The sequence below is a fragment of the Cucurbita moschata genome, unplaced genomic scaffold (genome assembly GCF_002738365.1).
Source record: "Cucurbita moschata cultivar Rifu unplaced genomic scaffold, Cmos_1.0 Cmo_Scf00058, whole genome shotgun sequence".
In the NCBI taxonomy this organism is placed as follows: domain Eukaryota; kingdom Viridiplantae; phylum Streptophyta; class Magnoliopsida; order Cucurbitales; family Cucurbitaceae; genus Cucurbita; species Cucurbita moschata.
In genome coordinates, this window is record NW_019268574.1 from 333505 (window position 1) to 348885 (window position 15381).

Consider the following 15381-nt stretch of genomic DNA (forward strand, 5'->3'; position numbering starts at 1 on the left):
CAATTTTGCAAGCACGCAACAGTGTTCGCTGCTTTTCCCCAAAAACGTTTTGGAATATCCTTCTCATGAAGTATGCATCTTGTCCTCTCCATTATAAATCTTTCCTCCTTTCACTGACGTCATTCTTGTCAAAGAAAAACTCACCAATTTGTGAAATAAATCTCACACAAACTAATGATAGAAGGAGACAAAGAACACTATGTTCAACTCAAAAAACTTTCTTCTATTACTTCTCTATTTCATTTATTTTTTTTTAGTACTTTTCACATTAGAAAGTACAATATATTTATAAGCTCTCATAAGACTAAATATAACCCGGTGAGAATGCCACTCTTTAGTGACCCATGAAATTCTAACTATTTCCAAAAATAAATCTTCGCCTTTCATTTTCACCATTTTGGCCTTTTTCATTTACGATTGACTTTTGAATTAAAAACCCACTCAAATACAGGTTCTTCACAAAACTTGTGAAAAGTTTCTGAAGTGTACTCCTTGCCATTATCTAATCTTATAGTCTTAATCAAACATGCACTTTCATTCTCAACTCTTGCATTGAATTTCCAAAATATACCCGCAACTTCTGACTTTTGCTTTAGCAAGAAGATCCAACACATTCTTGTTAGATCATCAATAAAAACAATGTAATAAATATTGTCATTTAATGATGGTGTTGCTGAGGACTACAAAAATTAGTATGAACCAGGTGCAGCTTTTTCGAGGCTCTCCATGCCTCTTTAGGAAAGGGTTGTCTATGTTTCTTCCCAAAATTACAAGCACGACAAAGAGGAAATTTTTTTGTGCCAAATCTCAGTGGCATTAGCAACTTCTTCGACTGCATCTGAAGCAAACCTCAATGATGAAAGTGCCTAAGTTTTTTGTCCCAAATCTCAGTGGCACTAGCTCTGGATATAAATGCCATCTACTCTTTCTCCATCGAATTTAGAGTAAAGTTTTTTTCCTTTCATTTTGACATTGAACAAGTCTTTGCCACTAGCATCTCTGATCAAGCACTGATTATTCTCAAACAACACTTTATAGTCTTTATCATGTAACTGACCCACACTTAAGAGATTTTGATCAATTTTAGGTACAAATAAAACATCTGGAATAAATTTTGTACTAGCTTGGTATAGCTACTGTGCCTTTTCCGTTAACTCCCAAGTGTTCACCATTGTCAATCCTCACTCTCTTGACTTCAGTGTCTCTTAATTCCTCAAAAAACTCACTGTCATATGTCATATGATTTGTGCACCCACTGTCAATCAACCAGATCTCGCTTGATTCTTTGTCTAAGAAACAAGTGACCACAAACAATTGATCTTCTTCTTCTTGATCAATTACTGGTGCATCTACTTCTTTCACCTGACCTTTGACTTTGCAGATCACCGCTTCATGTCCAAGTTGATTGCATTTGGAGCATTTGGCGTCACGTCTTCTCCAACACTTGTATGGTGGATGACCTTTCTTCTCACAATGACGGCAAGGTGGATAGAACTTTTTGGAACCTCCTCCTTTTGTCTTCTGATAATTGGTAGATGAATCTCCATTCGTCGATTGGTTTTTGAAAATTTTCTTGTTTTTATACCTGCTGTTGTCTTGATTCTTAACATTTATAACACCTTCAGTCACCCCTTCTTGCCTCATAGGCCTCCTTTGCTTTTGTGCTTGTAAAGCGTTCAAGAGCTCTCTAAGAGAAATCTTTGACAGGTCTTTGGTGTTCTCTAGAGTAGTAATGGTGGCTTCAAACTTCTCTGGAATAGAGAATAGCAGCTTTTCAACGATCCTGGAATCATTTAACATAGAACCAAGCAATCTCACCTTGTTGGCAATGTTGAGAAGTCTGTCAGAGTACTTTTTCACCGACTGAGACTCCTTCATCTTCTGCAACTCAAAATCCCTAATCAAATTCAGGACTTTCATTCCCCAAATCCTCTCATCTCCTTCCTATTCAGCCTTGAGATAATCTCAGATTTCTTTTGCTGTTTTGAGAGACATTATTCGCTTGAAGATCATTTGAGATATAGCTGCAAATAGGCAAGCTTTTGCCTTTGATTTTCTTGTCTTCTTTTCCTTCTATACTTTGATTTGTGCTACAAGTAGGATTTGCTGGAAATGGAGGGACCTCGTAATCCTCTCTCATTTCTTCCCAAAGATCCAAAGCCTCCAGATAAATCTCCATACGAACTGCCTACATTTGATAATTGTCTCCTATATATACCAAGAATACAAAAAGATATTTACAAAATCTACCTAAAAATCTTCTGATAACAAACAAGTAAACAAATAAAAACTAAATCAAACCAAAACTAAAACCCTTGATTATAAGGAGATTTAAGCAGATACTAACTGACAGCAATCTAAACAAACACGTGATCTTTAACACACTCCCATGTTGGGTATCAAGGGGTCATTCCACGACACCTCAGTCATTAAGGACATGGTACTGTCACATAGGTTCTAAAAGATCTAATTCTAGTGGACATTTACATCAATCATTTTTTTTTTATCATACATAAATGCATATCATTAAGGTCAACCAACAAAAGGTTAAACGGTTGAAGATAAATAAGAGTACTTGTTACTACTATTCTAGCTCATTGTCCACCCTCACTGCCCTGCTCTGGTGTGTACACTCAGCCAACTTGTGGGAGCACCATGAGATAATACTATTAAAGAAAAGATTCCCTGGCAGGGGTGGGTGCTACACCAGTGGTATTTTCCTGGGCACGAGTGCCCAAGGAACTATCTCAAGGAAATCTCAAGTCACGGTTCTACTTCGACCTCTCTTAGACACTCGTGCCTACAGCATGGCTCTGTCGGCATTAGGAAGCAGCTCTCTAGCCTCACCCTGGGTGGATGTTGTCCTGTTTTAAGTGTCGAAATTGCGATGTCATCTTCAGCCCTTCTTCTACCTTTCCTAGGTTGAGACCCGACATAAGTCCCTATTCTCTTAGGAGCCATAATCTATCAGGAAGACAACAAACTTAGGTTACTAGCACATTGTTCCATCAAGCAACATAAATAGTAATCATAATAATCATAAGTCTCATAAGTTACATCCTCATAAGTCTTATAATAAAATACACGTCTAAACAATATATCTAGTCACAATGACGTGTCAGAGAGTTGAGTCACAGAGGTATAAAACACTCCACCTAGAAAAATGGTTTATAGGACCTAAACTCGGCTACTCTAATACCAAAAATATCATGACAAAATTTTTTGAATTTTTGAAAAATCAGACTACGACCAAAAGTCGAAAGATAAAAATAAGTAAAGTAAATCAAACAATTAAAATGCAAAAAAATAAGTTAAAATTTCGTCCCATTTAAAATCATAAAATACCATCAATAAAATCCAAAGCAATAGAAATACAAAACGGGTACTATATTAGTTATTTACAAGCGTGTCATATGTGCGAAAAACCAAAAGAATACAAATGAAAACTCTCTAAGAAAAGAATACAAATTAACACTAACGCCACAGATCGACACCCCTTTGTGACGGTTCAGCTTCCGAGCACATCCCCACCTCACCCCATACTTGAAAAGAAAAGGGGAAAGGGTTGAGTATAAAAATAAGCTTCCACTAGCTTGTCAGTGCCTAATTCAGGTATCCCATAACCGTTGTCTCACACCAAAGTGGCGCTTATCAGGAGCTAAATTATTTGTGTAGTCCCTTGTCTCCTTTTAGTGGATATTTCCTCCACACATAATGGTAGCTCTTCTATTTTCAACGAAACTGTAACGAAGGTTCAAATTTGATTTATTTGACACATATGTTTAGTAAAAAAGTCAAACTTAAACACTTTCATTTTCGGGCCATTTTGAGTCATTTTCCGTAGGTGTACCATTGACACTTTTTTCCCCTTTGGGATGAGGGTCATTAACTCGTTTAGAAAAGTAGTTTTATCGTTTTACTATCATACCAAATCCACTAAAGATTATACTAAGCACAAAATAAGGAAGAAAAAAAAACATATACTCATGTCTATAAGACCTCACAACCTGAATCCTTTTGAGAAGACGGTAATGGAGACACTTAAATCATTATGTGAAAAAAAAAACTAAGTTTCTTTCAATATTTCTCAACGAAGTTTTAATGAATGTTAAAATTTTATGAATTTGACATATATGTTTATAAAAAACTAGACTTAAACACTTTCATTTTCGGGTCATTTTCAAGCCATTTTCCATTGGTGTACCATTAGAACCTTTTTTGCCTCTTTGAGACGAGGGTCATTAAGTCGTTCAGAAAAGTTATTTTCTTGTTTTAGTATCATACCAAAACCACTAAAAATTGTACTAAGTATAAAATAAGGAAGAATAAAAATATGGACTCATGTCTATAAAACCACACAACCTGAACCCTCTCGAGAAGACCCTAATGTTGATACTTAAATCAATACGTTTAAAAACTAAGTTTCTTTCAATATTTTTCAACGAAACTGTAACTAACATTAAAATTTGCTGAATTTGATACATATGTTTAGTAAAAATAACCAAACTTAAATAGTTTTATTTTTGGGCTATTTTCAAGTCATTTTATGTGGGTGTATCATTGACACTTTTTTTTCTTCTTTGAGACGAGGGTCATTAACTCATTCGAACAAGTTGTTTTCACGTCTTCGTATCATACCAAATCCCCTAAAGATTTTTCTAAGGTTAAAATAAGGAAGAAAAAAAAATATGTACTCACACCTAAACCCTCTCAAGAAGACCCTAACGGAGACACTCAAATAATTATGTGAAAAAACTAAGTTACTTTTAATATTTTTCAACGAAACTGTAAGTTACGTTCAAATTTGATGAATTTGACACATATGTTTTGTAAAAAAAACTAAACACTTCCATTTTCGGACCACTTTCGACTCATTTTCCTAGGTGTACCATTTACACTTTTTTTCCTACTTTTGACAGGGTCATTAACTCATTCAAAAAAATTATTTTCTCATTTTAGTATGGTACAATATCAACTAAGATTGTACTAAGTGTAAAATAAGGACGAAAAAAAAAGCATGTAATAATGTCTATTAGATTTCACAACCTTACCACTCTCAGAAGACCCTAAGACACTTAAATCATTACCACTCTCAGAAGACCCTATTGGAGACACTTAAATCATTATGTGAAAAAACTAAGTTTCTTTCGATATTTTTAAACCAAACTCTAAGAAAGGTTCAAATTAAATAAATTTGACTCATTTGTTTAGTAAAAAAAACCAAACTTAAATAATTTCATTTTCTAGCCATTTTCGAGTAACTTTTCGTAGTTGTACTATTGGCACTTAACTTTTCGTAGTTGTACTATTGGCACTTTTTTTTTTTTTTTTTTCTCAGTTTCATGCCAAACCTCCTAAAGATTTTGCTTAAGTGTAAGTAAGAAACTAAAAAAAATATGCACTCATATCTATAAGACCTCACAACATGAACCCCTTCGAGAATACCCTAATGCGGAAACTTAACTAATTATTTAAAGAAACTAATTTACTTTCAATTCCACAAGACATAACGTAACATTTTCATGCTTTCAACATAACGTTTCATAACATGCAATTCATACAATAAATACCTTACCAGTCACATCATGTAATCCGAGAATAACATATCACATCACATTATATCACATATTAATTCATCCAAGACAACTTAACATTCACGTTGCATAACAGTTACGTATTAAATCATAATGGTCTCAACATACAAATTATGACACGTGCAAAACTATGGGCCTGTGCCAATATACAACATACAATTTCTATATCCTACGACAGTAGAGCCACTTACTTGGTTGGCCTAGGCTGAAGCTACTACGACTCCTTGATGCTAGCGCTACTTAACGCTGCTCTCTGAAATTTAATTCGGCCTAAAGTGTCCAACAATCATAAATTAGAACTACTATGGGAGTTGACTCACCTAATCTTGCATGAAATAATTTAAAACATACTCCTAATAATTTAAACTAGCTAAGCCTAATTATACATAAAAACTTACTCCTATTGATTTAAACTGTCTAATTACGCATAAATAATTTACTTTTTTTTTTTTTAGTTCATACATCATACACTCTAGAAGAAACTTTTGTCCTCGAAATCTTGATATTGGAATTACTTGGGTATTTCTCCTTGATCTCTTCCCTCTATCTTCACATAGTTTCTTCCCTTTCATAGTCTTATAAAGATTATTTTCCTTGTATATATCTTATTTATGATCTTAACCTTATCATAACCAATTATTATACCTATTTTCTTTTTGACTTAAATTGTTACCCTTTCAAGTTTAAAATCTCAAGTATTCCTTATCCTGAAAGGGTTTTGTGTAGAGTGATACTCGAATAAAATAGAGTACATGAATAAACCAAGATTATATGCGAATGAAAGTGACCTAGAGTATAGATGACTAAGAAAACTTACTAACCAAGATTTAAATTGGGAGACCTCTTAAGAATTTCCCTAGCAAACATGTGAGTGAGGAAAGGACATGCTGGAAGACTCATGTTGGTCTATGGAGATATTTTTCACTCTTAGAAGCACGGAGCAAATAACTTGACAAAATTGTTATGGGAATATTCGGGCCATTAAGTGCCAAATCAAGATTTGAAGCTTGCACATGGGTCCTTACAAGTAAAAACTTGAAACACAATTAAATTATCAACATCCAAAGAACTATAAAATCCCAAAAGATTCCTCCCACTTTTATTAGACTTAAATATACAACATCTTAAGTCTATAAAGAAACCCCACAACTCTCCATAAAATTATTACATGCTAAAGCAATCAAACATGAAAGAAAAGAAAAAAAAAAAAAAAAAAAGGTTTTGTGGGTCCAAAATGAGTGAGGGAGATTTTACTTCAGTTTTTCCAAGGGTGTATAAACTTTAACTTCTTGGAATGAGTATTTTTTAAGTAAAATCCATCATTAAAAGCTGCCCAAGTGCAGTTTGTAGCATGGCATCGTTGAGAAAGCCAATGTGATTTCTCTGGCCAAAATACCTCAAATGAAGCATGTCCATTCAAACTTTTAAAATTGCACCAAAACAAAGTCGTATGCCAAAAGTTCATTCCGAAACTCTAGTTGAATTGGGCTTGCTTTTCCAAAACGCGTTTGTTCAAATCATCGTCGTTTGAATTGCAATGAGCATTTAAAACTAACTTTGTTTGATAATTGTAAATAGTCTCTTGCCATTTACTTTCTTGTAAATGCCAATTTTTTTCTATGGCTTGTTTGTTGGATACTGCAAAACATGTATTAATAATAATGTTTTTTTCCAAAGCAAACAATAAGATAAAACCAAAGCTGGTTAAAGGCTTTATTCTTTTTAGATACTCAAATCTCTTTTGTTGATGCTTAATCAAACAGTATTTAGATTTTGATTTATTATATAGAAAAAAATAAAAAATAAAACTTGAGTTCAACAAGCTGTTAAAGTTGTTTCAGTAGTTAATTTAAGGTTAATATCCACCTAAAAAAAATTAATTGCCAGGTATGTTTTTAGGTTGATATCCATAGCATAGTTATAAATACCAATTCTTTTTCATTTGCTATTTTTGGTGGAAATGGAAAAACAAAGTTGTGTTAAACACAGACGAGACGGTTGCATTTTCTATATTTTCTCCTTTAATTAGGAAAATATCCTTCCTACTAAAATGAAAGATGTTAAACCCTAAACTTAAGGGATAATTACTTTAAAAATAACAAATCGATCTAACCAAATAAAAACTTATCTTAAAAATTAAATTGAAGTTAAAACAAGACAATTAAAAAACCATTTAAAATTAAATTTAAATGATTAAACCAAAATTGAAAGTAGTTAAAGGTTTTTCTTTATTATTATGACCCAGTCCACAATCTTCGCCCCAGCCCACATGCATACGCAGCCCAGTGTCACGGTCATGCTTGTCCAGGGCTTGTCGCCCATGGCCGCATGCCCATGACAAGCCAAACCCTTGTCATGTCTTTTCATTCTAGTGTTTTTCCTTTTGTAATTCTAAAGCGTATGACACCTCAAAAATATCATGTCTACGCCTGCCAGAACTAAAATGGCCCAGAATGTACTATAGGGGGATATGACTAGTCGTCAACTTCTCCCTACCCAAGGTTATATATGCTAAGCCGTTGTTATCTTTCTCTTGCTTGCTATATAACGTCTCTTTCTAAAATCTCTCTTTCAAAAATCTCTCTTTCAAAAATCTCTCTCTCCTCGTTTTCTAAAACCTTCTTTTAAAAACCGAGGCTAGAGGCTCGACCGTACGTCGCTTGGCCGTAGGCGACGCAAGAACAAATAGGCTCAACTCACTCGTTGCTGGAAAGTGAGTGCCGCACAATCGCTAGTCCGCTGCCTTCGAAAGCGCGATTGTGTCAAGTGGTATCAGAGCTTTGTTAGCTCCGTAACGTCATACAGACCGAGATCATGTCGACAACAAAGTCGACACCCAAAGCACAAGCCGACCGGCTTACGCTAATAGAGGAGGAAATGCTGTTCCTCAAAGAAGTCCCTGACACCCTCCGTTTCCTGGAAACACGGGTGACCGAACTGAGCGAGAAAGTCGTCAAAGTCGACGCAATGGGCAACCGCCTGGATGGGTTGCCAATCGCAGAACTATTGTTTCGAGTGACCTCGCTCGAAGAAAGAGTTGCTCCTACGAGCAGCCCAAAACCGTCTGATACTCCGGATAGCTCTGTCGCACACAAAGAGGGACGTGGCGAAAAGTTCGACGTACTACAAACCACAATGATGAGTTTGTTCAATGGATTGGCTGATGAATTCAGATCAACAGTCGACGACCTCCAAGAAAGGATGGCCGCCATGAGCACTCGAATTGAAATTACCATGAAAGCCGTGGAAGGTGTCGCGGCTGGACAAACTAATACAGGATCCAACAAACTAAGGTTCCCAGACCCTAGAGCCTTCAAAGGGAATCGGGACGCCAAGGAGTTGGAGAACTTCATCTTCGACGTCGAACAGTACTTCAAAGCCACAACGGCTTGTACCGACGACAAGAAGGTGACTGTAGCCGCGATGTATCTCGTAGACGACGCCAAACTGTGGTGGCGTACGAAGGTGCAAGACATCGAGGATGGATTGTGCACCATCGACTCATGGGAGGACCTCAAGAGAGAGTTGAGGGAACAATTCCTCCCCGAAAACGCAGGGCATATAGCAATGGAGAAAATAGTAGCCCTGAAACACACTGGAAACATACGGGACTACGTCAGACAGTTCTCAACCCTGATGCTGGATATCAGGGGCACGGCAGAGAAGGACAAGGTGTTCTTCTTTATAAATGGTCTACAGCCGTGGGCCAAAACAAAGATACATGAGAGCAGGGTCCAAACCCTAGCTGCCGCAATGGCCTGCGCCGAGAGACTCGTAGACTGTGGGAACGAAGCAGGATCCCAAAGAAGAGCGACACCAGCCCCAAACAATGGGGGCAAACCATACAGACCACCAGGCCAGCGAAATGGAAGTCCCAACAGACCGAATGGGTGGACGGATAGACCTCCTCAGAACAATCAAGCGGGGACTTCTCGAGGGCATTACCATCAAAAGAACCACCCGACGACACCTTTGCAATGCATGTTGTGTAAAGGCCCCCACAAAGTATCATACTGTCCTCATCGGGCCTCTCTCACTGCACTTCAAGTGTCCATTCAAGAGAGCAATGAAGCAAGGGTCGAGACTTTGCTAGACAAGAAGGAAGATCACGACAACCCCCGAATGGGCGCACTCAAATTCTTGTCGGCCCTCCAACGAAAAGTCGAACCGAAGGAGGTACTAGAGAAAGGGCTCATGTTCGTAGATGCCACAATAAACTCTCAACCGAGCAAGAGCACTTTGATAGACTCTGGAGCAACCCACAACTTCATTGCCGATCAAGAAGCCAGAAGATTGGGACTCACCATAGGAAAAGACCCGGGGAAAATGAAAGCTGTCAATTCCGAGGCCTTGCCTATTGTGGGAGTTTCCAAGAGAGTCCCCTTCAAAATAGGGGATTGGACTGGAGAGCTAGACCTTGTCGTGGTTCGCATGGATGACTTCGACGTGGTACTTGGGATGGAGTTCCTCCTAGAACACAAGGTCATCCCAATGCCATTGGCAAAATGCTTGGTGATCACCGACCGTAATCCCACAGTAATACCTGCAAGCATCAAGCAACCAGGTAATCTTCGAATGATCTCGGCCATACAACTGAAAAGGGGACTCGCACGAGAGGAACCTACGTTTATGGCCATACCACTGATAGAAGAAGCAACCACCGAAGAGACTGTCCCAGAGGAAATCAAGGAAGTACTAGACAGCTATACCGACATCATGCCAGAGAGTCTACCACAAACACTACCACCTCGTCGAGGCATTGACCACGAAATCGAACTCCTTCCCGGGGTTAAGTTGCCAGCAAAGAACGCATACCGGATGGCTCCGCCCGAGCTAGCCGAATTGAGGAAACAACTGGATGAGTTGTTGAAGGCGGGGTTCATTCGCCCGGCAAAGGCCCCTTATGGAGCCCCCGTACTATTCCAGAAGAAGAAAGATGGGACGTTGCGCCTGTGCATAGACTATAGAGCCTTAAACAAGGTGACAGTACGCAACAAATATCCTCTGCCGATAATATCCGACTTGTTCGACCAACTTCACGGGGCCAAGTACTTCACGAAGTTGGACTTACGATCAGGATATTATCAAGTACGTATTGCCGAAGGGGACGAACCCAAGACGACGTGCGTAACAAGATATGGGGCCTTTGAATTCCTAGTAATGCCTTTTGGCTTGACAAACGCCCCAGCTACGTTCTGCACGTTGATGAACCAGGTTTTCTACGAATACCTGGATCAGTTCGTCATAGTATACCTCAACGACATTGTTGTTTACAGTACAATCCTCGAGGAACACAAAGTGCATTTGAAGTTAGTGTTTGACAAGCTCCGACAGAACCAGCTGTATGTGAAGAAGGAGAAATGTGCATTCGCACAAACATGCATCAACTTCCTTGGACATGTCGTCAGATGTGGACAAATTAGTATGGATAGCGACAAGATAAAAGCTATCCAAGAATGGAAGGTTCCTACTTCCGTATCTGAATTGCGGTCCTTCTTAGGACTAGCCAACTATTATAGGCGGTTCGTCGAAGGGTTTTCACGACGAGCCGCCCCATTGACAGAGCTGTTGAAGAAAGACCACCCTTGGTCGTGGTCGAATGATTGTCAAATGGCCTTTGAAAATCTGAAAACAACCATGACGAGGGGTCCTGTCCTCGGGTTGGTAGACGTCACTAAGCCATTTGAAGTAGAAACCGATGCTTCCGACTTTGCTCTCGGTGGAGTCCTTATTCAAGAAGGCCACCCCATCGCCTACGAAAGTCGAAAGCTCAACGATGCCGAACGAAGATACACTGTCTCCGAGAAAGAAATGCTGGCTGTAGTCCAATGCCTTCGAGTCTGGAGACAGTATCTCTTAGAATCACAGTTCGTAGTGAAGACGGATAACAGCGCCACTTGCCACTTCTTTGAGCAACCGAAGTTAACAGCAAAACAAGCCCGGTGGCAGGAGTCGTTGGCCGAATTCGACTTCAAGTTCGAACACAAAGCAGGAAAGAGTAATCAAGCAGCCGACGCGCTGAGTCGGAAGGGCGAACATGCGGCCCTGTGCATGTTAGCCCATATTCACTCAAGTAAGATCGATGGATCGATGCGCGACATCATCAAGGAACATTTACACAAAGACCCATCGGCCAAAGCTGTTGTCGAACTAGCTAAGGCTGGAAAGACACGGCAGTTTTGGGTTGAGGGGGACCTCCTGATAACCAAAGGAAACAGACTGTACGTCCCAAGAACGGGGGAACTGAGGAAGAAGCTCATTCAAGAATGTCACGATACCTTGTGGGCCGGACATCCAGGGTGGCAAAGAACATACGCCCTAATAAAGAAGGGGTACTTCTGGCCAAACATGCGAGACGACATCATGCAATACACCAAGACGTGCCTCATCTGCCAACAGGATAAGGTCGAGAAAGCCAAAGTCTCTGGACTCTTGGAACCTCTACCTGTGCCAACGAGACCCTGGGAAAGTGTATCTCTGGACTTCATAACGCACCTCCCAAAGGTCGGGGAATATGACGCCATCTTGGTTATTGTAGACCGATTCTCCAAATATGTGACATTCATCCCCACTCCCAAATTATGCTCGGCGGAACTTACAGCCCAACTGTTTTTCAAACACGTTGTAAAGTTATGGGGCATTCCGTCGAGCATCATCAGTGATAGGGATGGCAGATTCATTGGGACGTTCTGGACTGAGTTATTCGCTTTCTTGGGAACAACCTTGAACATCTCCTCGAGTTATCACCCTCAGACCGATGGACAGACAGAACGGTTCAATTGCTTGCTCGAAGAATACTTACGTCACTTCGTCGACGCTCGCCAAAAGAACTGGATACAATTGTTAGATGTCGCCCAATTTTGCTTCAACTGCCAAACCAGCTCATCTACAGGGAAGAGTCCCTTCGAAATTGTAAGTGGACGACAACCGGCCTTACCCCATATTATTGATCATCCTTATGCAGGAAAAAACCCTCAAGCTCACAACTTTACGAGGGAATGGAAGCAGACGACAGATATAGCCCGGGCATATTTAGAGAAGGCTTCCAAGCATATGAAGAAATGGGCGGACAAGAAGCGTCGCCCCCTTCATTTTCGTGCAGGAGATCAAGTCCTTATCAAGCTGAGACCAGAACAGATCAGATTTCGAAGCCGAAAGGACCAGAGACTAGTTCGTAAATATGAAGGCCCGGTTGAAGTCCTTAAAAAGATTGGGGCTACCTCCTACCGAGTTGCACTACCCGCATGGATGAAAATCCACCCCGTCATTCATGTGAGCAACTTGAAGCCCTATCACCCTGATCCAGACGACGACCAACGCAATGCAACCACAAGACCGAACACCGATCTGAAGCAAAAAGAAACAAAGGAAGTGGAAGAGATCCTAGCCGACAGGGTTAGGAAGATAGGAAGACCTGTACGGACGATTCGTGAATTCCTTGTCAAATGGAAGAATCTCCCTACAGAGGAAACAAGCTGGGAACGCGCCGAAGATCTGAACTTCGCCGCCACCCACATCGCAAGGTATGAAAGTAGTCGGTTGACAGGGACGTCAACCAATTAGGTGGGGGAGGATGTCACGGTCATGCTTGTCCAGGGCTTGTCGCCCATGGCCGCATGCCCATGACAAGCCAAACCCTTGTCATGTCTTTTCATTCTAGTGTTTTTCCTTTTGTAATTCTAAAGCGTATGACACCTCAAAAATATCATGTGTACGCCTGCCAGAACTAAAATGGCCCAGAATGTACTATAGGGGGATATGACTAGTCGTCAACTTCTCCCTACCCAAGGTTATATATGCTAAGCCGTTGTTATCTTTCTCTTGCTTGCTATATAACGTCTCTTTCTAAAATCTCTCTTTCAAAAATCTCTCTCTCCTCGTTTTCTAAAACCTTCTTTTAAAAACTGAGGCTAGAGGCTCGACCGTACGTCGCTTGGCCGTAGGCGACGCAAGAACAAATAGGCTCAACTCACTCGTTGCTGGAAAGTGAGTGCCGCACAATCGCTAGTCCGCTGCCTTCGAAAGCGCGATTGTGTCACCCAGAACCCGACGACCCAACCATTTTCACCCAAGAGTCCACAACCAATCAGGAATCGACTCACATCCCACGACCCGAACCACCTTGACTTGACTTTGACCCGTGCGCCTGCCTGTGACCGACTCATTTACCTAATCTATTTACCCAACTTCGACCTGTGCCTCTCTGATTCTAGTGTCGCTCGACTTGGCTTGTCTCAGCTTGACTCTAACCGTTTAAGTGGACTATTTGGCTTGAGTTGCTTCATTTGAGTTCCGTTTTACAATATTTACCATTTCGGTGCAAATTATAGCTTTCAAAAGCAATTGAGGTCAGTTTGACGACCTTTTGATCAATTTAAGATTTTTATTTTTTTTAACCAAAAGGGATTTAAATTGACACCATTGATGAACTAAGCTATGTATTGTGTTAACGGTAAAAAAAAGCATAAGTTAGTGACTTCAGCTTAGGCAAATGAAGTAAGTAGCTAACCCCTACGTATGTCATGTTTTATAATTTCTTGACATGTGCTATGTTATATTTATACTACGATATATGTTATACAGTGTTACAAAATATACTATGTTATCCGCTATATTATGACTTGATTATGCTATGATGCATGAACTCCATGTGTCACGCTATGTAAACTACATTGATACGTTAGATCTATGTCGATGAGATATTAAAAAGTCTTATATGTTAAATATGAAAGATATGACAAATAACACGTATGTATATCTCATAGAGACACTATGTCAGAGAAATAATTGAGAAATGACTTGCATTATAAGTATATACGATGTTTTGATGTTAGGGGACCTCATGCATTCGGTTTGTCACATTCATTAGGATACTTCTCCGTTATAATTAGTACGGATGTATACCTTTACGATATTTATGTTCGTCATGTTATTGTGCGTACCCTTTCCCTCTGTAGCATTTAGCTGCATGAGCATGCACTAGTAGAACAAGGTACACATGGCCCTGCCGCTTTGTGTTTGCATTTCTTAACCGTAATAGTGGATTTACTTACGGAGTATTTTTAAATACTCAAACTGAGCTTTTTTTTTTTTTTCAGGTAAAAGTAAGATACCTCTGTACGGATGAAATTGTTGCAATGAAGACCATGAAGCCAAAATTAGGGTAGCTGCATATCTATTTAAATTATAGCTCTTATGTTACATCAAGGCGTTTTCATTGTTTTGAAGGTATTCTCATCACATTTTTGACCCAATATCTACCACTCAAAAGTGTGAGTAGATATGAAAATATTATTATTACTCAACGAAAGAATACAGATTTAAGAATAAGAAAAAGAATTGGGATTGAATGTTCAATTTTCATTGATATTCACAACCTTTAAATAGGATACAAGATACTAAATAATATCTATAAAGAAAATATAAACTAACTAAATCCTGATAATAAAATAAAATATACTACTATTCAAATTCAACTGAATCTTGATAATAAAATAAAATATACTACTATTCAAATTCAACTGATTACGAATATTTAAGATATATTTCCTAACTAATATATTCTTTTCCAAGATTACGAATATCATATATTTCATAACTAATTCAAACTAAAATAAGTTGCACTAAATTGTGACAGCCTCCCTTAGTGCAAGCTTATTTCTCAATAACTCCGAGAGCCTTTACGAAAAACTTCAAATTTTACTTTGGCAAGTGTCTTAGTCAATATGTCTGCAACTTGCTCATTAGTATGTATTTCCTGCAATTCAACATCCTGCGTTAACACTTT

At 39.1% G+C, this 15381-nt stretch overlaps 1 protein-coding gene across 1 annotated transcript; it reads right to left on the reverse strand.

The window, feature by feature from the left end:
- Nucleotides 1-1119: 1119 nt before the first annotated feature.
- On the reverse strand, nucleotides 1120-9606 carry LOC111436667. Its single transcript, XM_023074388.1, has 4 exons — nucleotides 9478-9606; nucleotides 2848-2964; nucleotides 1994-2188; nucleotides 1120-1881 (listed from the first exon to the last, which is right to left on the reverse strand). Exons 1-4 carry the CDS (start codon nucleotides 9604-9606, stop codon nucleotides 1120-1122), a joined length of 1203 nt encoding a protein of 400 aa, XP_022930156.1.
- Nucleotides 9607-15381: the final 5775 nt, after the last annotated feature.

Bases quoted from the DNA above. Each gene is read 5' to 3' on its own strand.
- LOC111436667 (XM_023074388.1), bottom strand. From the start codon at position 9,606: ATGATACTTTGTGGGGGCCTTTACACAACATGCATTGCAAAGGTGTCG. The intron at 2,189-2,847 runs GTGAGGCTAGAG...TATCAAATGTAG, and splicing joins CAGGACAACATCCACCCAGG to GCAGTTCGTATGGAGATTTA. The intron at 1,882-1,993 runs GTCTCTCAAAAC...TTTGAGTTGCAG, and splicing joins ATGATCTTCAAGCGAATAAT to AAGATGAAGGAGTCTCAGTC.